The 24,547-nt window shown below is 40.2% G+C and overlaps 2 protein-coding genes across 4 annotated transcripts; both read left to right on the top strand.

Moving 5' to 3' along the window:
* Positions 1 to 1,604: 1,604 nt before the first annotated feature.
* On the top strand, positions 1,605 to 9,492 carry LOC134646947 (CD276 antigen-like). Its single transcript, XM_063501007.1, has 5 exons — positions 1,605 to 1,738; positions 5,348 to 5,361; positions 6,798 to 7,175; positions 7,284 to 7,376; positions 9,371 to 9,492. The coding sequence occupies exons 1-5, from the start codon at positions 1,605 to 1,607 to the stop codon at positions 9,490 to 9,492; spliced, it is 741 nt and encodes a 246-aa protein (XP_063357077.1).
* Positions 9,493 to 12,903: 3,411 nt separating this feature from the next.
* On the top strand, positions 12,904 to 16,093 carry LOC134617147 (myelin-oligodendrocyte glycoprotein-like). Of its 3 annotated transcripts, none has more exons than XM_063462359.1 (5): positions 12,904 to 13,027; positions 13,792 to 14,169; positions 14,343 to 14,432; positions 14,525 to 14,631; positions 14,711 to 16,093. In XM_063462359.1, the coding sequence occupies exons 1-5, from the start codon at positions 12,943 to 12,945 to the stop codon at positions 14,756 to 14,758; spliced, it is 708 nt and encodes a 235-aa protein (XP_063318429.1). In that variant the 5' UTR covers positions 12,904 to 12,942; the 3' UTR covers positions 14,759 to 16,093. The 3 variants fall into 3 exon arrangements, with proteins under 3 accessions (XP_063318429.1, XP_063318421.1, XP_063318415.1); XM_063462351.1 differs by having other exon boundaries at positions 14,522 to 14,631; positions 14,714 to 16,092; XM_063462345.1 differs by having other exon boundaries at positions 14,522 to 14,631; positions 14,711 to 16,090.
* Positions 16,094 to 24,547: the final 8,454 nt, after the last annotated feature.

The following is a 24,547-nucleotide window of genomic DNA, read 5'->3' as shown; positions in this document are numbered from 1 at the left end:
TATCAGACGCCACCTCTCTGGGGACATCTCAGGCCCTCCAAGGTTTGGAGGCCTATCTCCCCCCACCACTTCCCCTGCCGGTGGCAGACGCCCTCAGACATCGATGCGTTGGTGGTTCTTTGTGTCCGGGGGTGGGCGTCCGGGTACACACCGGCTCACTCCTTGGTGGCTGCTTATCGGGGCCTGGAACCTGGGGCTCGCTCGGGCCACTTCGGGGGTGGGGTGCCCTCGGCCTCTCGGCCTGGGGCTCGGTCACTCAGGCACAGCTGGCTGCCGGCGGAGCTCACGGGCACGTCACTGCAACCCGCCCTGGCTTCTGCTCCGCGGCTGCTGAGTGATCCCTCATCTGGGACTCTCCTCAGCTCTTTCTGGGACAGTGGCGCGGCTGCCCCTCTGTTGGTCTTCCTTGGTCTCTTGTGTTCTGGGGGCCTCTGGATGTCTGGAGTTTTGATCTCCTCCATACCTGCTTCATGCCCTGGAGGATGGGACTGTGGCCCCCCACACCCTCTAGCAGATCATTACATTAAGGAACCTTTTAAATACAAGCGCGCTCATGCTCACAGGTGTACACACAGGTGATCACACACACAAACTACACCCTTTTTGGCTCCTACCTCAAAGCACACTGTGCGCTGTCGATCTTACGTGCTGCACAATAATGTTTAATATTAAGTATGTAGTGTTATGTTCCCATATATCATTGTGATGTTGTTTATTCTATTACTCTCGTTTTCTTCTGCTTGTTTTCTTTTTTCTTTCTCAACAGGTGATCCAGGTGATCGATATATGTATTTTTTGTCTGCTTATTTTGTTGGTTTTTGTTTTTTGCCCTTTATCCCCGTCCCTCTTCTCCGCTGTTTTTTTTTTTTGTTTTGTTTTTTCCCCCCTCTTTCTTTCTCCCTTTTCTTTTCCCCTGTCCCGTATCTAGCAAGTAAAAAAAAATAAATAAATAAAATAAACAATAAAAGGTAAATCAAATGGACCATTACGGCAAGGCTGGGATGGTCCATTTGGTAAAGTAAATCCGTTGGGCATCTTTCTTCGCCTTTAGACAATAATTCTGATGGCAAAAGAACCAAACGGGACAGGTTTAAAAGAAAAAAAAAAAAAAAAAAAAAAAAAAAAAGAGAAGAGCTTTCATCAAGGTCAACCCACGGAAAGCTGCTGGGCCAGACAACATCCCAGGTCGTGTGCTGAGAAACTGCTCTGATCAGCTGACTGATGACTTCACAGACATTTTCAACTCATTGCTGAGCCAGGTGATCGTCCCAGCGTGCTTCAAGTCCACCACCATCATCCCAGTGGCAAAGAAATCCTCAGTATCCTGCCTGAATGACTACCGTCCCATCATGACCGCCATCATTATGAAGTGCTTTGAGAGACTTGTAATGGACTGGTTCTTATATAAATGGACTGGTTCTTATATAGCGCTTTTCTACTCTTCTGAGCACTCAAAGCGCTTTACACAACTTGTGCATTCACCCATTCACACAAGCAGGTGCTTTCTAAGTAACATTGACACACACACTCATACTCCGATGGATGGATCGGAGAGCAATTTAGGATATTTGGCATGCAGACTAGGGGAAGCCAGGAATCGAACCATGGTCATGGTACATGTGAAGAGCAACCTCCCCCGCTCACTGGATCCATTGCAATTTGCATACCAGCCGAACAGGTTGACCAAGGATGCCATTTCCACTGCACTTCCCCTCTCCCACCTGGACAAGAAAGACACGTATGTCAGAATGCTGTTCATAGACTTTAGCTCAGCAGTCAACACCATTAGTTTGCGAAACTCAGCAAACCGAGCACCTCTCTCTGCAACTGGATACTACATTTCCTGTCAGAGAGGCCTCAATCCATCTGAATCAGCAACAACATCTCCAGCACCATCAGGCTGAGCACAGGAGCTCCTCAGGGCTGTGTTCTCGGCCCACTGCTGTTCATTCTCCTGACACACGACTGCACTGCCCTACACAGCTCTAACCACATCATCAAGTTCACCCGATCCTCCAGACTGCAAGATATCTTATTTCCAACAAGCTACCAGACTCTTGCACTCACTACCGGCTCCCCCTGTAAAACAGAGTGGAAATGCACTAGTTATGGAGGGAAAGCCAGGGAACATTTCTGTGCCCTGAACATTGAACTGCAGCTGTAGGAACATGTCCGTATTACTGACTGAGGGAGTCATCACCGTAGCTGCTGTCTGAATCCAGTTTGAGTCAGTACACAGTCTGGATTCCTCTATCAGCTGATGCGGTGCTCATCCAAATGACTGTGGGTGTCATTAATGGATGAGCATAATTACTGGTAACAATGTAACAATGTTTTAGGAATAAACAAAGAAAGTCTTCTGTTACACTGAATGTGGCAAAACTGAGGTGTACTGATTAAAGTGCACATATTTCTTTAAGACATCTCTGGCTGGTCTTAATTTGTATAAATAAATGGTCATTAAGTGTTGATGTTTTAAGAATCAGCTTAAATGTGTTTACACTAACAGAAAGGGAGAAGCTTCTTTCTTCTTTTTTTTCACCAGGAAAGTTTGAGTTTTAAAACTCCCTTCCTCAAGAGAGACCTGACCACTGCTGTCTGAAATAACTGCACTAAGTCATTTAAAATGACATTAACTTCCTTTAAGGTGATTTTGCTACTGATTCCAGGAGGACGGAGCTGAAAATCTGAACGCAATATTTTCTGAATTCAGTGCAAACTTTAGGGACAAACAGAAGAAATGAGTGTTGGGACCAAAAACAATAGTTTATCACACTTCTTTGATGAATGTAATTTGGTAAGTAAGATGGGTGCAGACTAAAAGCAGCGTAAAAAAAAGGAGTTTTCATCTATGAAATAACAAAGGCCATTTAACCCAAGCATACAGTGATGGGTAAGAGTTGGAAAAATGACTCAATTGAGAAACAGATATATAGACCAGATCACTGCCAGTAACTATCATTTTAATATTTACTGGGGTTATAAAAGAGGAAATGTCAGATTTTGTGTTTACAGCTTCAAAACTTTGCTCATAAAAGCTTTTTATTTGTTTTATGTTGTCATTGGCTCATCAGATCACAGTTACAGGAATATAAGCTTGACTGTATGGTTAACAGTTACCAGAATATGTTATCTCATGTGCAAGTCCCAGCAGGCCCTTCCTGGACTTGTTCACACAGAATTTAACTGCTGCAGGGGGTTAGATAAGTTTAATGGTTCACTGGGACTCTTCAAAGAATCTCTCACGGGGCTTTCCCGCATTTTGTTCCCTAAGCAGCAGATGGTGACACGTCAGATCATCTTTGACTTTTAACCACAAAATAAATGTGTCAAATTTCTCTTTAACATAGCTTAACTTTTGTATAAATCATTGACATTGTCATCACATACCGACTTTGTAACATGATGTTCGGTGTATGCAAACTTTAATGGTCTTCTAATGACTCAGTGGCAAATGTTTGATCTTTTAATGCATGCAATAAAAAGTGATTTTGGTTGTAACTTCCCCCAAAAAACAATGAAATAACATGAACAGAGTATTCGTGTAAATAACAAGGGAGCAGGAAATTGGACACACATGGGCAGCTCTCTGGAACTATGCTGCTGGTCATAAAAAAACAGCTAAACCCGGACGTTGTGCTGACAGTGATTCTCCCACGAGGACTTTATATTCACTTGTTATAGGCAGGAAAATATTAGTCACTCCTGCTGGGCATTAAACCATCTACTCAGTTCATTAGAAATCACAACATAGCTGTTATAAGTCAAAGGTAAGGACTGTTATCACTGTTGTGACTCCCCAGTTTGGGGGTTTATTTTACTTTTGGTGCAAAGAACAGGTGTTATATAGATGGGAAGTAAATGAAATCAAGACTTAATTTGGAAAAAGATTTCATCAGATTGTCCACCTGCTTCCCAAAGTGCCACAAAGGATAAAGGATGCAGACAATATGTGAAATAAAATGTAGTACAGAAACAATGTATCATTGTATTATGCAGCTGTTCCAGTTCACTGACCACAGTGCTCACAATTCCTGACAACAGGAAGTTACACTGGGAAAACCTACAGTCTAAAGAATGAACATATGACCAATTCAATTTTACCGACATTTAAATAAATCCCTGCTGTGTAATGATCCTCAGCTATCAGTCTGTTAATTAATATGTATAATATGCATTTTAAACTATAAACAGTCTGAAGTCATGTTAAAGTAAAGAGAAGCATTCAAAATGTCAAACTCATGATGAAATGATGAAACAAAAAGGCTGATTAATCATCTGAACCCAACACTTGGTGGCACAATGAGCCTGTAAGTGTGTCGCAACAACTGTAGTACCTCCTTAAAAAAAACAAAACGCATGGGTCAAAGTTAACGGGACAAACAGGGTTAGATTTAGTAACAATGCAAACTGGTGTTTTGAAAATTGTGTGTCAGGCTGCTTTTACTGTATGCTCACCGCTGACCCCTTTTCACTTTGTAACACTCGCTGAAAATCGTGTCACATCTGCCAGCGTTTCCCAGTAGTTCAGAGATGTACAGATACGCAGGCAGATGTTGCAGCTGTTTGAAAACAGGACTCCGTGACCTTCGTAAAAACCACCAGACAAGACTTTTCTTTCTGTCTTGTAAAAGAATGAGTCTTTCTAAAGAGCTCGCTGAGTTAGAGGATGGTGCAAACACTGTCAGATCCGTGGCAACAGGTCAATTTCTACATTTACTCTGCAATAAGTAAGATTGCGTCAGTATGGAGCATGTTTTCAGCTTGTGCAACATAAATGTAATACATGAAATCTCTGAGTCAGCATTAAGTCACCGGTGTAATTTACATCAGGGCACAGGCGGTACTTTCTGCCTGACGGACACACTTGTTTTCCCTACACCAAGTAGCGAAAGAGCCAAATTACCGAAATGACGCTGAACTAGAGTTTGTACGGTAGCTGTAACTGAAATATTTAGTCAAGTAGTTTCTGTAGGAATCTCTATTGAATTATGCTATAAAACTCAAAAACACGGAGACAAAGACCCGTGAAGTGTAGTAGTAAAGCTTTAGTTATTTTAGTAAAGAGTAACCAATCAAATCGCAATGCGCATGAATCCCCCCCGCCCCCAATAACGTCAAACTGCGTGGCTATGATGACAAGTGGTCATTGAACGAGCAGAGGGAAGAAGAAAAACCGGCTGTAGCTTTACAGAAAAAAAAAGAAATAAAAGAAGAAGAAGAAGGATCGTCATTTCACTCAGACTCTATATTTGTTATCATCTATTATGTGTACCTGCTGCTCAGACTCAAAGAAACCCTCTTTCACTGTTGCTCTCTGGGCTTTTATCCTGTGCTTCATTGTCAGGACTCCTGTTCAAGGTAAACGGATCCATTTATTAAACCACCTCAGCATCCGTGTGTGTTTGGATCGGCGCCGAAACTGTTACATTTTTGGGGACTTTAATGGGCCGAATTCAGTATCACTAATTTACTGCTTTACTGTGTGTTAATGAAAGTGATGACAGCTATCAGTGAGTTACACTGAGAGTAAACAAAGCTTGAGGCTTGATGATTCTCCGCTAAGTTCTACTCCTAATGAGCGACTTTTTTCCTCTTACGTTGGCGCGTTCATGTAGACTAAATGTGAAGAAACGTTAAATAATTGAACATTAAAAATCAAATTGTATCTGAAAATATGAGTGTACTGTCTTTGTGTTGAGATCTAACGAGTTCAAACGGCGTTTATTTAAAGCTGGGGTTTACGTTATGGTTGTCTAGCAACCGATAGATGATTAAACATAGAAGAACAGGACAAAAGGACATGTTGGGATACGAACGATGAAAGCTGATTTATTATTAGGGAAATACTCACATATAAGTCTTAATAGCTTTTTAGCTTTTCTGTAGGTATATTTGACTCAGAACGCTCTTTTATTTTTTAAGAGCAAAAAATGAGGTTTAGATGTAGAAAATATATATTTATTTATTATAAAGGACTCCAAGTATTAAATCTGAAAAAAGTGGAGCTCAAAGGTTCAAATAATCTGATAATAATCTGTCTGATCTGATTTGTAAAAGATGAACCTGTAGCTGGTCAGAGAGGTTTGTGAAATTTCTACATCTCTTCCTGGTTGTCAGGTTAATTATTCAGCACATCCTGATGTTTCAGTGACTCTGATGATTTCAGTTTGTAGATGTTTCTCCCGGAAGCAGCTGTTCTCTGTATTTCCTCTTGACATAAAAAATGAATAGTGAGCTAGAAGAACAACAAGCTGACTGCTTTAATAAATCTGCGGACACTGCATGTGTCTCATCCACAGGCAACAGCTGCTATTTTTAATTTAAACAAATGATTAGCACCACAGAGAGATCAGTCAGAGCCCTGTATCTGCTCTTACTGCACAGATCTGCGATATAACAGGTTAAAAAGTGAAACAAATACTAACCACTCACAGCAGATGGCTGCACCGCCCTGAGCCTGGTTCTGGAGGAGGTTTCATCTTGATAAAATGAGTTTTTTCATTCCACTGTCGCCAACTGATTGCCTGTGAGAAGAATCAGGTTGTTAGTGTTTTCCCAGAAATACTGTAGGATCTTTATCTTACAGTATAAAGCACTTTGAAAGGACAATTTTTGTAATTTTAGCACAACATATATATAACGGAATTGAACTGAATCTCTTCACTAAGTTTTTGGGAAAATACGGCTTTTTTAATGAAAATCCCAAGCACAAAAGCTCAAACTGTTCAGGTCGTCAGTGTGTAACTCCACAGGGGTCTGTGGGAGTTTGGGAGGTTAATTTTTTGTATTTCCAGGTGAGGTTCTGGTGATTGGTTCAAATCTTCCAATCATCACCGCTCCGGGTGATGATGTCATCCTGCCGTGTCACCTGGAGCCCACGCTCGATGTCCAGGGTCTGACGGTGGAGTGGTCCAAACCCGACCTGAAGCCCGACCCGTCAGACCGGCTGAGCCGAGTGGAGTACGTTCACCTGTACAGGGACAGGAAGGAGGTCCCCGACATGAAGATGGCCTCGTACTTCAGGAGGACGGAGCTGTTCATGGACGACATGAAACACGGGAACATTTCACTGAAGATCCTGAACGTGTCGGAGGAAGACAACGGCAGATACAGATGTTTCATCCCCAAGCTGCGGAGCAGAGTGAAAGCTGCTGTTGTTGAACTTGTAGTTGGTCAGAAGATTTGTTTTGTTTTTAACTCATTTCCAACTTTTCAGGCAAGTTTCACAACCAGATTTTGACTCCACTGGTTTTTGTGGTGTTTTTTGTTTTGTTTTTTAGATCCAAACTATGCTAAAAACCTGACGACAGACAGGCCACTGCATCCCCAAATCCTCCAAACTCCAGTACCTCAGGACACGACTCCAAGAAATAGTGAGAGTCCAACAGTCCAACTTTCTTCTGCATCATTTCCATTTGAGAGATATTTTTAGTAAAACATTTTCCTACATCAGCAGGTCGGTCCAGGGTCTCTGTGGTCGTCGTTATCTTTGCCTTTATATCAGTTGTGGCTGTTGCTGCTTTTGCTCCATGTTTCTCTGACCGTGTAAATGTAAGAAACAAACAAACAAACACAAACTTGTTGTTGATTCTTGTGTCATCAGATTGGCTCATTTTTCACCTTATTTCAACAGAAGCAACCAGAGGATGATGAGACGCAAAGATAACAGTAACCTGGCATTGGCATTGTTAGGAACGCTGGTGTTAATGGAGCTGAGAGCATTAGAGCTTTATCTCCCCTGGATCTTCAGCCAGGTTGGGAATTCAAACCATCAACCACAGGGAGACACTCGGGTCCAGCAGCACTGAGATCATCATAAGGTCACTCCTACAAAAGGATGTGAGTCTGCCTGGGGTTTGAATCTTGGCGCCTCACCTCAACACCTGAGTGAAGTACACTTATAGAGCCTAAAAAAAAATCTGAAATAAAGCGTTGTACTACTCTTAGGAAAACATAACACTAAACTAATTTTATATTTAGATCAAATGAATAACAGAGAAGTTTTGAATGTAAGCGGGTTGGGATGCAATGAAGCAATGTTTCTTGGATTTAAATGTGACCTATGAGGTAATTTTGTTTCCAAAGTGTGATTGTTTCCCACATCGACTCACTTTTGTTAAACCATCTCACTGTGGAAAACACTGAAGGGTTTATTCAAGGTTAAAAATAAATTCCAAATGTGCTTCCTGGTGATCATAAAGAGCTCTGGTCAGTGGAAAAACCCCTCCCTCCCCAGTTTGAAATGTCAGGTTACAGTTAAACCATTATACTTAGTTTTCTTGCAATTATTTCTAGAGTTACTGGAAATTGTTAAATGCGGAACGATCAGCTGGTTTCAAGATATCTTTAACATGTGGTCTCATTACGTAGCTCCAGTAGCTAATAGCATTTGATTTATTTATTTATTTATTCATTTATTTATTTATTTATTTAAATACATATTTTCCAGCTTTAGCTGTGATCAAGTGCTGGCTGATGTGCATCACCTGCTGAAAGGCAGTTTGGTTTGGAAGGTTGTCCAGGATGATCCCAGCGTCCACTACAGATCACACCGTGTGGATATTATGAAGATTTCAAAAGCAACAGCAGCTTTCAAGTGACAAAAACCAGATTTATGGAGTTCACATAGAGACGTCTTTTGTTTTATTGACTGTATTGTGGAAATGCAGACTTTGGTAGTTCATTTGATCAGATCTGATTGTTTTTCTTACGTCCCATGTTTTTTATTTCTTTTGTTTTTTCTACCATCTTTAATGTCTCAGATAAACTGAACTATAAGTTGAGTACTTGAAATACAGAAAGACCTCCTGCACTGTGTTAATTAACTCCAGCACTTCATCAAATATATGTGCACTAATACAGTCATTCCTTCATTTAACCACACTTGTATTTAAAAGATATTCTGTAGTGACTGTTTTTCACCTTGGAAATGGGTTTAAGTTTAAAAGGAATGACTAATTTATTACATTTATTTTGAACCTACTACTTGAAAGGTTGGTGGTTTGATCCCTGTCTGCTCCAGTCTGGATGCCAAATATCTGTAATATAATCTATCCTTTTCTTACATACAGCCCTCTATCAGCCTTTTCCTTTACCCCCTCTCTCTTTGCTGTGTGTCTTATCAGTGCTACACTCTGCTTTTTTCATCTGCCTGGTTATCCCACTTTTTCTTATCTAACCTCTTTCTTTGAATATTTTCCCGTACTTCCTCATTCCACAGCAAACTTTCAGTGTCTTCTTTCCTCTGTCCAGAGTTTCCATCAGCACTATGGCTTTACTTTTCCCATTCATCTGATAACTCTTCCCTACCACCCAGAGCCTTTCTCAGCTCTTATCTGAACTCTATGAAATATTCTTCTCTCCTCAGCTTCCACCATCAACTCCTTGGATCTCCCTTCATTTCCTCTTCTAACTGACATCCAACCTGTGGGACAAACGCTCGGACAACTTTCAACAACATGCCGAAATAATGCCAAGTGTCCTTCCTGACACAAGCCTCCCCCATGTCCCTCTTATGATACGCCAAAATCTACACTAATATGCATACGTTAAAAAAAACAACACAAATTTGACAGTGTTATATTCAGTATTGAGTAAACAATATATTAAGTATTTTTGTAGACTGAGAGATTAAAAAATGTGTCAATGTGAATTGTGGAGTCATGGCTCGGGCTGATGGTAGATAGCTGAGTGAATTTGAGGCGATTTTTAACTTGTTTGATTTTAGGTGCTCACCACCAAAAGATTTTTACAACAATTTCAGGAAGATTTAACCTGGTTACCTGGTTGTTTATCTGTGCTCTGAATTGTATCATGCTGCTGATCTTCTTTCGGGTTATTTGAGTTTTTTCAGCATTCCTCAGTGTGTTTTCCTTTGCTAATACCTGTTGACATCTTGCGTTGATTTTGAACAATGTAACAGCACCATCCCTCAAATGTGTGCTATGTGCGGATGTTGATTCCAGCTGTTCTTCAGCTTCAAAAAAAACTTCATTGTACTGCTACAGTGGCTTGCAAAAGTATTCGGCCCCCTTGAACTTTGCCACATTTTGTCACATTACAGCCACAAACATGAATCAATTTTATTGGAATTCCACGTGAAAGACCAAAACAAAGTGGTGTACACGTGAGAAGTGGAAAGAAAATCATACATGATTCCAAACATTTTTTACAAATACAGAACTGCAAAGTGGGGTGTGCGTAATTATTCAGCCCCCTTTGGTCTGAGTGCAGTTAGTTACCCATAGCCATCGCCTGATGAGTGCTAATGACTAAATAGAGTGCACCTGTGTGTAATCTAATGTCAGTACAAATACAGCTGGTCTGTGACGGCCTCAGAGGTTGGTCAGGGATAAAGTTATTGAGAAATTTAAAGCAGGCTTAGGCTACAAAAAGATTTCCAAGCCTTGAACATCCCACGGAGCACTGTTCAAGCCATCATTCAGAAATGGAAGGAGTATGGCACAACTAAACCTAGCAAGACAAGGCCGTCCACCTAAACTCACAGGCCGAACAAGGAGAGCGCTGATCAGAAATGCAGCCAAGAGACCCATGGTGACTCTGGACGAGCTGCAGAGATCTACAGCTCAGGTGGGGGAATCTGTCCATATACTATTAGTCGTGCACTGCACAAAGTTGGCCTTTATTGAAAAGTGGCAAGAAGAAAGCCATTGTTAACAGAAAACCATAAGAAGTCCTGTTTGCAGTTTGCCACAAGCCATGTGGGGGACACAGCAAACATGTGGAAGAAGGTGCTCTGGTCAGATGAGACCAAAATGGAACTTTTTGGCCAAAATGCAAAACGCTATGTGTGGCAGAAAACTAACACTGCACATCACTCTGAACACACCATCCCCACTGTCAGATATGGTGGTGGAAGCATCATGCTCTGGGGGTGCTTCTCTTCAGCAGGGACAGGGAAGCTGGTCAGAGTTGATGGGAAGATGGATGGAGCCAAATACAGGGCAATCTTGGAAGAAAACCTCTTGGAGTCTGCAAAAGACTTGAGACTGGGGCGGAGGTTCACCTTCCAGCAGGACAACGACCCTAAACATAAAGCCAGGGCACCAATGGAACGGTTTAAAACAAAACATATCCATGTGTTAGAATGGCCCAGTCAAAGTCCAGATCTAAATCCAATCGAGAATCTGTGGCAAGATCTGAAAACTGCTGTTCACAAACGCTGTCCATCTAATCTGACTGAGCTGGAGCTGTTTTGCAAAGAAGAATGGGCAAGGATTTCAGTCTCTAGATGTGCAAAGCTGGTAGAGACATACCCTAAAAGACTGGCAGCTGTAATTGCAGCAAAAGGTGGTTCTACAAAGTATTGACTCAGGGGGCTGAATAATTACGCACATCCCACTTTGCAGTTATATATTTGTAGAAAATGTTTGGATCATGTATGATTTTCGTTCCACTTCTCACGTGTACACCACTTTGTATTTGTCTTTCACGTGGAATTCCAATCAAATTGATTCATGTTTGTGGCTGTAATGTGACAAAATGTGGAAAAGTTCAAGGGGCCAAATACTTCTGCAAGCCACTGTAAAATGCAGAACTGTAACAAATCAATATTTTTAATATGAGTTTAGTAAAAGTGTTTGTTTTTCTTATTATTATGTGAGAGACGTCAGCATCTCAATACAGACTCAAACCAGCAACCTGCAGTTTATAACTCATCTGATCATGTCCAACCCAAGTTACCCACCTGAGTTTGGCAAAGTAGATCCAGCCCTGCTGAAGCTTTTCAACCACTTCAAACTCCTAACTAAATCAACCCTTGAAATGTTTAAAGGGTTTTAAACATTTCAAGCCAAAGTACGGTGAACCTACAACACCCCGACCTCTTCTCTTTGTCCCTTGATTGTATGACTTGACCCTTATATTCAAAAGTCACCTCTTTAGGACTGGTCCTCAACTCTAGATGCAGTCCAAGCTGCAGTGTATATATGATGTTGTATACACTGCCTTGAAATGTTTAAAGGGTTTTAAACATTTCAAGGCAGGAGCCCAAAAAGATATCAGCAGGGACATTTACAAGGTCGACCAGCTGATAAACAATGAATGCAATGACAAAAAGATCCATTTAAAATAAAAACAAGAAAAAAACAGAATAGCTTATCATCATGTGTTTCCTTACTTATGGAAAGATGGAACGTTTGACAGGCTATTCGCACGGAAACACAACAAGCACAGCTGTTACAGCATCGGCATCCCCCACCTGCAGGAACATCCTGTTTTCTTTATTTGATTCCTGACAAAAGGGTTTTACACTGCACACATGTGTGATTTTGTTTACCAAAAGAAAAATGATGGGGTGTTTTTATGGCACGTTAGTTCAAATCCATAATTTGTAAAAAAGAAAAAAAAGAAGAAGAAGAAAAATCACATTTTTTGATACAGAATATCACTTTTATTTCTGAATGTTGATCCATATTATTTGGAACTGAGACAAACATCTATAAGTATTTTTACATACATTTGTAAGGCTTTATTAGTTAAAAAAATGTGATTGTCTGCAAAACAAGGGTAAATATTTATTACATTTTATTTTGTAAAATAAACATTGTAAACTTTGTTACACTAATAATGTTTTATATTTATAATAATCCTGAAACTGAAGGGGAGAGAGACGGGCAACATTCAGAAGTTGTTTTTTTAAATCAGAGATACTGATACATTTGTTTGTTTGCTTCCTTGTCTGCTTGTGTACAAAACTGCAAAATTTTCATGTTTCATGACACGAGGCGCAAACTTAGTAAACCTCATTTGTTGTTGTGTCGTCATGACGACCAATGACACGCCCCACGGAAATGATCACATCACGGAAAAAATTACGTTTGACGTCTTAATAAGAGCGTCTCCCTGACAGCCACTCAGCAGTCGCGTTAAGGAGCGGAGGAAGTCCGAGTCGCCCTGTCGGTCTCTGCGCTTGTTATTATGTCCCGGCTCAGCTCGTCTTCTTACACTTTTCCACTCTGGACTTTAATCCTGTGCTCGGCTTTCTTAATCGCACCTGTTCAAGGTAAACCGATGTTTTACTTCAACTCTGCTTTCAGCTTAAAGCTAAAATGTAACTTTTTGAAATTTGGATCAAGCTGAATTCACTGTTAGAACTTTGTCGTTCATATGTGGCACTGATGGCAGCCGTCAGTGAATGTGTGACGATCCATAGGCAGACGCTGATAATGACCTTTTTCTGTTCAGTTCTGAGACTATCTTCACACATGTGAAGTGTGATCGTAGTCAAATGTTATCGGAAGCTATGATTGCGATGTGTGCATGTTCATATTTAAGGAAGACATTGCAGCTAAACTATTCTCAGCAATGCTGCAAACTCTGACATGATGCTAAGCAAATGCAGTACCATAGATACATTTAACTTCCAATAGCATCTTATGTACTTAATGGGAGGGGACTATGTCATGATTTATAATGTGAAGTATTCATAGTTAGTTGGTCCAGGGTTGAAATATTCTCAGCTGTGCTGCAAAATCTGAGGTCCTGGTAGTTTAAAGACCGTCATGAGCTGGATGACTAAGAAACTACTGATGGATTTGACTTCAGTTATTCCACTTTAAGTTCTTTTATCTCTACTTTTTATCTATTATTAACTTTATAACTTTAATGTTGAGAATAGCTGTACAGTTTTTTCATTTGAAAATTTAGAGATTTTTTTCCAAAGTGGCTCCACAGAGGCTCATGGGGCTCTTAATGATCTTCAGGTCTTCAGTGTGTAACTCCATAGGGGTGGGAGTTCAGGAGAATTAATTTTCCATCTGTTTCCAGGTGAGGTTCTGGTGATTGGTTCAAGTCTTCCAATCATTGCCGCTCCGGGTGATGATGTCATCCTGCCGTGCCACCTGGAGCCCATGTTCAATGTCCAGGGTCTGACGGTGGAGTGGTCCAAACCCGACCTGAAGCCCGACCCGTCGGACCGGCTGAGCCGAGTGGAGTACGTTCACCTGTACAGGGACAGGAAGGAGGTCCCCGACATGAAGATGGCCTCGTACTTCAGGAGGACGGAGCTGTTCATGGACGACATGAAACACGGGAACATTTCACTGAAAATCCTGAACGTGTCGGAGGAAGACAACGGCAGATACAGATGTTTCATCCCCAAGCTGCAGAGCCGAGTGAAAGCTGCTGTTGTTGAACTTGTAGTCGGTGAGAAGATTTGTTTTGGCGATGTTTGTGGTTCCAAACTAAAATTCAAACACTCTGATACTTGTTTTGTGTGTTTTTTCTGTACCGTTACAAAATTTCTGTCTCAATTTTACTAGCAGATTATAACTCTACTGTTTCTTTTTTTTTTCTTTTTTTTTTTTTGCATCTTTTAGATCCAAATGTTGCAAAAACCTCAACAATGGCACCACTACATCCCAGAAACTTCCAAACTCCAGATCCTCAGGACACGACTCCAACAAATGGTGAGAAAACAGTCCAACTTTTTTCTCTGCATCATTCCTGTTTGGGGTTTTGTGTATTTGTGCTGACCTTCTTGTCTTTTCTACATCAGCAGGTCGATCCAGGGTTGCTGTGGTCGTCGTTGTCGTCACCTTATTATTAGTTTTGGCTCTCGCTGGTTTTGCTGCATATTTCTCTCACCGCATTTTTCAGAAACTAAAAGTAAGAAACAAACAAACAAACACAAACATGTTGTTCCTTCTTGTGCTCTCAGACTGACTCATTATTCAACTTCTTTCAGCAGAAGCATCAAAAGGATAAGACACAAAAACAACCACTGCAAGTCTAGAAGTGTAGATCTTCAGTCAAATTGGGGATTTAAACCAGCATCCACATGGTGACACTCGACCCAGCAGCACTGAGATCATCATAAGGTCACTCCTACAAAAGGATGTGAGCCTGATTTGAACTTTGACCCCAGCTGAAGACTCGAGCCTCATCCAGCTTATTTATCGAGCTCATTTTCACACAAAGAAAGTGTCATAAAAGAAAACAGAGAGTGGAAGATCAGAGGATCTAAACAGGAAATATTTCTTAAAGAAGTCTTCAGTCAGAGTGGCTGCTGTCAGACTCTGGAGGATCTGCTTGGAAACAAGCAGTGAAACTGATGGATTTCCTCCTTCAATACAAAACTGTGAAGTTCAGCCTGGAGAAGAAACACTCCTCTGCCTCACTGTCAGCGTGTTTAATGAATATTTATTTAGTCTTTACCTCACTGGTTAAGGTGCACTTAAATCTTTCAGTGACACCTCAAAGTGTCTCTGATGGACAAATTAAAGGGTTTAATTCCTCCCTGATCATCACTGTGCTGGACTGACATAGAGCATTGTCAAACCTCAGCAGGGTTGGAAGGATTTTCATAGCATTAAAGGAAATTTGTCACATTTGTGACACAGATAATGTGGAAATATGGAAATAAAAGATCACCTGAACACTGTGATGGAAACTCGCCTGCAGACTTTGAAATAACAGGAACAGGATTTATGGAGCTCACATTAAGCACTCCTTTGTTTTACTGACCTCACTGTATGAATGCAAACTTTGTTAGTACAGTTTGTGAGCTCTGACTGTTTTTCTTACTTCACATGTTTGTAGACTTTTTCTACCATCTTTAATGTCTCAGAGAAACAAGCTGAACACTTTAAGTAACTGCTGCACTTTATAAACAGAAAAAAGCTGATTTATACTCTAGGTTTTTAAAGCTACAACTAATTTATTACATTTACTGTGAAACTTCCTGCTGGTTGGGACTCGATGTTCAGACTTTAACGTCATAGTCTGATTTGTGACTTTGTGCTTTCACTGCCTTTAAGCCAAAGTCAGTGTTTCGCTCACAGACAGATGAGTGTGTGATGAAACAAGCTTAAACTTCATCATGAGAATAAAAACATTTAAATATGACCTGAAAGAGTTTCTTGGATTCTTTGATTTTCAAGCCTCTTCTTGACATTTTGTTACAATTTGTGTGTTTTCTTGTTTTTACATCTAATACCTCGTCCTATTATTTAATTAATATAAGTTATGTATTTATTGTTGTCATGTGTCGTTTCATGTTTGCATTTGATGACGTTTTCAAACATTTGAACCAAATGACCTGTTTAAAAACTTGAGTGTTTTGTTTCATAGATATTAACATGATCCACAGAGTTTACTGTTGTTGTTCCATGTTCTTGAATAACATCAGTATTTGGTGAACATGTGACTGAAATCAAATAAATCGGTAACAGTTCGTCATCATTGTGTCTGCTGTCTGTTTCTTCTTCAGCTCTTCATCACACTCACTCTCATTTCACTGATTTGTTTAACAGCACTGCTGAAAACTCATTTTATAGGTTAATAGTCTGTCTGTGACTGATCATGTGACTGATCATGTGACTGTTTGTGTCTGTATGTTCTTAACATGTACATTCATCTTCAATGTGAGGCTTTAATTTGAACTATGAAGCACTTTGTAACTCTGAGTTTTGAAAGGTTCTCTATAAATGAAGTTATTATCACTTATGAAGGACGTGCAGAGCTCTTCTTTAGATGTGGGCAGATACATATTTGAAAACGGTGTATCATTGTTAATGTTTTACAGTAACATGTTGTCAATGATTAAAGGGAACGAGATGTCAGAGGAACACAACAGGAACACGGTGATCGCAGCTGCTCCTCCAAAGGACGCACAACAGTTTCATAGGCTTGTAGATAGAAGACTCTGACTACATCTGAGAGAGTGATTTACTGTGATTTGACGCGCGTGTGTGTACGATGTTTAGATATCTTTGTAAGGACCGGTCCCCACGAGTTTTAAGGCATTTTTGAGATTAAAAATGTGGTTTTAGTGTCTGGGATTTGGGTTAAGCATTCATTTTTGATGGTTAACACTATATCAGTTAGGTGTGTGTGTGTGTGTGTGTGTGTGTGTGTGTGTGTGTGTGTGTGTGTGTGTGTGTGTGTGTGTGCGTGTGTGGCACAGTTCTATGGAGGACCACAAGAGCCACGCGCATCGAAATAAAAATTTCTGTGCTTTAATAATGAATTGTAGAATAAATTCTGCAATTGTAAATTCATTTTTGAATTCCAATTTAATAAACTGCATTTCAAAATCCTTTTTCCAATTGCATTTCAAAATCCTTTTTCCAATTGCACTTTAATAAACTGCATTTTAAAATCCTTTTTCCACCTGCAATTTAATAAACTGCAGTTCAAAATCCTTTTTCCACCTGCAATTTAATAAACTGCAGTTCAAAATCCTTTTCCACCTGCAATTTAATAAACTGCAGTTCAAAATCCTTTTTCCACCTGCAATTTAATAAACTGCAGTTCAAAATCCTTTTTCCACCTGCAATTTAATAAACTGCAGTTCAAAATCCCTTTTCCACCTGCAATTTAATAAACTGCAGTTCAAAATCCCTTTTCCACCTGCAATTTAATAAACTGCAGTTCAAAATCCCTTTTCCACCTGCAATTTAATAAACTGCAGTTCAAAATCCATTTCCCTTTCCTGTTCGCTCCGGGATTAGCTCCTGGATTAGCTGCTGGATTAGCTCTTCGATTAACAACTTGCTGGAGGCTATTCAAATTAGCCACACCGTGGGATGCAAGGAGCTCTCTGATTGGTTGGTCAGACACAGGCTGTCTGCCAGCCTGGATTTTTCTAGCTCATAGCTTCGCCCTGCTAAGAAGCGTGTGTGCTTGTACAAAGGCCGTTCAGCCTCGGGATTTACACTCGGCTCGACACGGATATGTGAAGAATGAAGGGACCCTGCAGCGAAACGGAGAGCGCAACCTCTGACTGAGTGCCTGTTTACGCAGTCTGACCACCTGTTGAAGGTAACGTGCTAACGTGGCTAACGCTAGCATCACCGCACGTAGCCCCGTTATTTTAAGGACATCTTAGTTTATGAAAGTTTTACGTCGCAGCTGTACGAGCTAGCTGCGTGTTTTGTAAGCTGCTGTGCTCTTCACAAATAAAGCTGGAAGCAGCTCAGACTGTTAGAACCAGCACTGAGGCCTGTTACATTTATACAGTGTTAGAGCAATGGCTGCAACCTACAGCCTTTAAACTAGCGATTAAAATGCTGACAGTAAACTCGTCAGTCCAGATGTTACCACATTACTTTGTGATACTTAGAGTTAAAACAACTGAGACAGGCTGATTAAAATAACAGCTGTCAGTTCTCTCATTCCTTATATCAAGACTGGAGATCACACTACTGATTTCAGTTCATTTAATATGTGAGTGCACAGATTCATTCTCAACTGGACATAAATGATGATCAAAGGTTGTATATATGATGAATTCATCAAATCCCAACCTCTAACACAGTGCGCTGAATCTTAGCTTTGAATGTCCAGTATATTCTAATCAGTGCAATTTAAGCATTCACTGAACCTACAGTAATTGAAATTGATTTAATAAACTGCAGTTCAAAATCCTGATCAAACTGAATCAAAATTGATTCAGTTTAGTACTTTTCTCTGTATGCTCTGTGATTATAAAGGCCTTAAATTCTGTGATATATACTGTAAATGATTTTCACAGAGGTCTTAAAGTAGTTAAATCACTGCTGATAGTCTGGTTGTTTATATTTTCACGTTTTTGTGTCTGTAGGGCTGTTTGATGACGATTTGGACTCCTCTGGGAGATGAGGACGCACCCACATCTGTTCCATACTGCAGCCATTGATGGTGTTACAGCTTTGAGTCAGCTTTAGGCCATCAGATGCACACACTGGAAAACCAGCACCTGGACTTCATGCAGGAGAGACGGCCTCAGTGATTTAGGTTCATAAGCGAGTTCAAACATTTCTGGCCTCTTATCACTTAGATTCCTTAATCTTAAAAGTGAATGCATTTAAAGCAGGAACTGCACACCTAGCTGTCCAAAGTTGGGCAGCATGAGTATTGTAAAGTTTTGTAGGGTCCTTGTTAAAAATTCCACAAGCACCACACCACATTTGTCATATATAGTTCATTTTGTACAGGACATTGTTGAAATTATAAACTATATATTCTAGTTGTCCACTTGTCAGTAATTTTTGAGTAAATGGATGTCAGTGATAAATCAGTGGTGATTCACCTGCAAATGTTTTTAACAAACTTTGTTTTTTGTAGAATTCATCAGCAGCTGTGAAGAGATGCATTTGAATATCTTCTGGTTCCACTTTTCCTTCCCAGAAAGCTGAGGATGGCTAATTCCTGACAAGGACACACACCTCAGCGCTTATCATTGGTGTTACATCCTCCGTGCAGCAATTCCAGAGAAAACGAGAGAGCAACGACCACTCATTAAGACCAGCCAGAAATCTGTCCCTTTCTGGCAGCTGTGGAAACTTCCAATAAGAAAGTTTGCATTCTTAGAACAATGCTGGGTCATGTGTGATGTGTCATATGAGGATATTACATTTTGACTTAATTCTGCTCAATTAAGTGTTTTGATCGTTGATCCAGTATAGCAGCTTTGTGTTGTGCTGCAAGTTAAAACTCATTGTCCTCATGAGCACAGCATCTAACAACTCTCCTTAAAAAAAACGAATGACTTTAACTGGACACAATGGTTTCCAGTGGGAGATACATTCATCACTCATCCGTGACACTGGAGAAGTCACCTGGATGAGTGATAAAACAATTTTCCATGGAAAATCCAGAGGAACTAAACTTTGTTGTTGTTTCTCTGGGCTCAATTTCAGCCTCAGGAGCATCTCTCAGAAGAAAACATTTTGCAAATAATCAGATAAAAAAGATTGTTAAACCAGGTGGTATTCTCTGGAGTTTAAGACCAAAACTGAACTCAGTGAATTGACATTGGACTGGAATTCATAAGATGAATAGAAATACTGCTGAAGCTGAATGATATATATATGTGTGTGTGTGTGTGTGATCTTTGTTTTCTCCAATTCACCAGGTCTGTAAAGTTCAGTATGACTGTAGTACATGATACAAAAGAATAAATACAGAAGAATAACAACTTTATGTGAATAACTTTACTCTTCTTAAAAATAACTCATAAAACAAGTAAAAGTACAAATGTGTACAAGTTAGAGACTTCCTCAGTAAGTTTACACTCTTTTGGAGTGATTGTAATTGTGTGTTAAAGAGAAAGAGATTAGGAGGTAAAGTAGAGGATGCAGAGTCCATCACTGAGGCCGTCTCTCCTGCATGAAGTACGGGCGCTGGTTTTCCAGTGTGTGCGTCTGATGGCCCAAAGCTGACTCAGAGCTGTAACACCATCCATGGCTGCAGTATGGAACAGATGTGGGTGTGTCCTCATCTCCCAGAGGAGTTCATATCGTCATCAAACAGCCCTACAGACACAAAAAACATGTGAAAATATAAACAACCAGACTATCAGCAGTGATTTAAGTACTTTAAGACTTCTGTAAAAATCATTTACAGTATATATCACAGAATATAAGGCCTTTATAATCACAGAACATACAGAGAAAAGTACTAAACTGAATCAATTTCAGCTTTCATTTTTCATGATGTATATTGTATTAATAATTAAATTTCATTATCTGTATCTTTACCACACATTTGCCACACAGGTGTAGATACTGTAGGTTCAGTGAATGCTTACATTGCACTGATTAGAATATACTGGATATTCAAAGCTAAGATTCAGCGCACTGTGTTAGAGGCTGGGATTTGATGAATTCATCATATATACAACCTTTGATCATCATTTATGTCCAGTTGAGAATGAATCTGTGCACTCACATATTAAATGAACTGAAATCAGTAGTGTGATCTCCAGTCTTGATATAAGGAATGAGAGAACTGACAGCTGTTATTTTAATCAGCCTGTCTCAGTTGTTTTAACTCTAAGTACCATAGAGTAATGTGGTAACATCTGGACTGACGAGTTTACTGTCAGCATTGTAATCGCTAGTTTAAGGCTGTAGGCTGCAGCCATTGCTCTAACACTGTATAAATGTAACAGGCCTCAGTGCTGGTTCTAACAGTCTGAGCTGCTTCCAGCTTTATTTGTGAAGAGCACAGCAGCTTACAAAACACGTAGCGAGCTCGTACAGCTGCGACGTAAAACTTTCATTAGCTAAGATGATCTTAAAATAACGGGGCTACGTGCGGTGATGCTAGCGTTAGCCACGTTAGCACCTTACCTTCAACAGGTGGTCAGACTGTGTAGACAGGCACTCAGTCAGAGGTTGGCTCTCCGTTTCGCTGCAGGGTCCCTTCATTCTTCACATATCCGAGTCGAGCCGAGTGTAAATCCCGACGCTGAACGGCCTTTGTACAAGCACACACGCTTCGTAGCAGGGAGAAGCTATGAGCTAGAAAAATCCAGGCTGGCAGACAGCCTGTGTCTGACCAACCAATCAGAGAGCTCCTTACATCCCACGGTGTGGCTAATTTGAATAGCCTCCAGCAAGTTGTTAATCGAAGAGCTAATCCAGCAGCTAATCCAGGAGCGAACAGGAAAGGGAAAAGGGATTTTGAACTGCATTTTATTAAATTGCAGGTGGAAAAAGGATTTTGAACTGCAGTTTATTAAATTGCAAGTGGAAAAAAGGATTTTGAACTGCAGTTTATTAAATTGCAAGTGGAAAAAGGATTTTGAACTGCAGTTTATTAAATTGCAAGTGGAAAAGGGATTTTGAACTGCAGTTTATTAAATTGCAAGTGGAAAAAGGACTTTGAACTGCAGTTTATTAAATTGCAAGTGGAAAAGGGATTTTGAACTGCAGTTTATTAAATTGCAGGTGGAAAAAGGATTTTGAACTGCAGTTTATTAAATTGCAAGTGGAAAAAGGATTTTGAACTGCAGTTTATTAAATTGCAACTGAAAAAAGGATTTTAAAATGCAGTTTATTAAAGTGCAATTGGAAAAAGGATTTTGAAATGCAATTGGAAAAAGGATTTTGAAATGCAGTTTATTAAATTGGAATTCAAAAATGAATTTACAATTGCAGAATTTATTCTACAATTCATTATTAAAGCACAGAAATTTTTATTTCGATGCGCGTGGCTCTTCTGGTCCTCCATACAGTTCAGATGTTGTCTGTGGACTTTGGTAATTGGTCAGAAGGACCAAAGCAAACATTCAGAAAACGTCTGCCTTTGTATGATGTAATAAATGTGATATTAATTATGCTGTGTAGAGCTTATAACTGGGTGAGAAATGTAACCAGCGTAATGAAGTGATCTTAATGTTTAACCTTTGCTTCAACTCATGCTATAAATAACACATTAGTTCATCCTGAGTGATCTGGGATCCAGAGTCCATTCAGTCATGTGATGACATCATGTCTCATCATAGTGGGGATGCTGAGCCACCCCGGCCTCAGCAAACCAACTCTGTGTACAAAGTGTGTGTTACACTGTAGTGAAAGCTGTGGGGGGAAAGCAGAAGTAAAACCAGGTGATAGAAAACACATAAAAGTGTCAGTTGTGGTTTTCATTTTGGACCTTTTAAAAATATCTGGCTTTTCTGTTCCTGTTTCTTTGATCCTGGTGAACTTCTCAGCAAAGGTGATCTGAAGAAGATGCCTGTAAACCTCATTAATGATGGACAAAGTGAGGCTTGAAACCATCTCACAGCGACACCTCCTGGCCAATGTGGGCATCACACATTGATGATGCCCAAAGTGACACAGAAAAGCTCAGCACAACTCCAATAAGTATGATCAACACGTGTTCTGGAGAAATTGTCCTACAAACAAGGAACTACAAATTTGGAGGCTGTGACTGTAGGCACTGTTTTCTCCCTCTGGTAACATTTATGAGGCTGTTTCAGTTGCTTAGTAACTCAGTGCAAGGTGCAACGGAAACAGCCCATAAATAAAGTATACTGAGCAAACACTGTTGTGTTTACTGTGATAACCAGGCAGGTTTTTCGCTTTGTTTGGATTCAGCCAGCTTTGTTTTTTTCTGCCACCGTGCTCACAGCCTTGGTGGGGGGACCCTCAATTTAGTGTCATCAGGTTTGTTCTGCACACTAACAAGGAAAGCTTAGTGTTGGCTTTTATTTTCAAATAATTCATAAATAAGTATTTAAAATAAATAAATACCTAAATGTCTTTTGCTTCTTTAAAAGAGGCAAAAGTTCAGTTTTGTATCATCTTTCATGTCTCTGTAGCTTCCAGTCTGCAATGAAAACCACAACAAGTTTAATAATAAATAAATAAAGCTGAGAACACAGCACTTTAATTCCGAGTTAAAAGTCAATAAATAAAAAGAGTTTAACAGGTGTTTTAGAAACAGCCAATGAGATCCTCAGTGTGTTGTTGTTGTTTTAAACAACAGTTTCTGATTAAAGTAGAAAATGAGAACAGTCCGGAGTCAAAGCTGAACATTTCTACCTCTTTTCAGTAAATACTTTAATATTATAATATGGAGAAATAAGTGTATACAGTGGCACGTGCTAGGAGTATATTGTCACATGACCAGAGCTGTTTACTTCCTGGTCTTCGAGAAAGTGGATGTCCACGGCGAAGCTCCCAAAGAAAAGGTCAATAAAGGACGTTAAAATACACGGAGGGCAAATATTTTTGTTACACGTGATTTTTATGGTGTCTGCAGTAATGTTTTACTCACCTGTGATTACTCGAAGTTGTGTTTGCAGCTTGAGTTTAGTGTTAACAGCCACAGTAGTTTGTTCGTTACTCTGTATTGTTGTAGTGGGGACATCGTGTGTTTGAGTCACGGCACAGAAACACAGAGGAGCCAGCCCTGATTTTGATTTTTAATGTATAAAAAATATTTTAATTAGCAGAGCTTCCTTTGCTCTCTGCACACAATAGTGACATGTGACACGCTGCGGGTGGAGGAGGTGAGTGGGTGAAACGGTGACCCTGCAGATGTTAGTCAGAGACGCTAAAATCCTTCAGACGTGTTTTTCTATTTTAAAGATGGAAGATGTTAAATTCCTGAGTGAATCGTGATGTTGATCAGCTGCTGTTCCTGAAACGCAGCTCTGATCGGACCGAGCAGAAGCAGAATTTCCCCTGAAGCAGAATCAGGATATGATGAAACTTTGTCTCTCTTTTGTTATCGGTGCGAAACATTACAACAAAATGTGTTTGAGTCTCGAACATTGAGTAGAAAAGTGAGACGATCCCTAAAAGTTGTTTTCGTTCAGAGGGAGAAACGTTTCGTCACTGATCCACGTGACTTCTTCAGTCTCAGCTGACTGCAGGTTTCTTATAAACACCTTATAAGGTTGAGGGCACCGGATCCGTGGGGATGCTGTTTGCTCTGTGTTGTAGCGTCCTCAAGACACCCAGTTTATGCTCCAGAGGATGATGAGCGGTACACATCAGCTTTTAAATGTCCCCCATTTCTGGTGGAAATCTCACAGTCTAAGAAGGCCAACCTGCCTCCTCCCTGGTGTATCTGATGTGTTCGTCCAGCTAGTTGCTGTGATCTGTGAATTGTGGTACGTCCTGAGATTTGATTGTCACCCAGGTGTCGTCCACATACCTGAACCAATGACTTGGTGGTGATCCAGGGTAGGATAGCACAGCCCTCTGAGATAACAGCAGGGTTAGAGAGTCTGTGTCTGTGCCAATAACAATCCAAATAAAGTCATTTATGAGATTGAGATTGGCTTCCTGTGATAGTGAGAGTG

This window comes from Pelmatolapia mariae, linkage group LG3_W, assembly GCF_036321145.2.
Source record: "Pelmatolapia mariae isolate MD_Pm_ZW linkage group LG3_W, Pm_UMD_F_2, whole genome shotgun sequence".
Taxonomy (NCBI): domain Eukaryota; kingdom Metazoa; phylum Chordata; class Actinopteri; order Cichliformes; family Cichlidae; genus Pelmatolapia; species Pelmatolapia mariae.
Note: the sequence above shows the minus strand (reverse complement) of the source record. Positions and strands in the feature narration are given on the sequence as shown.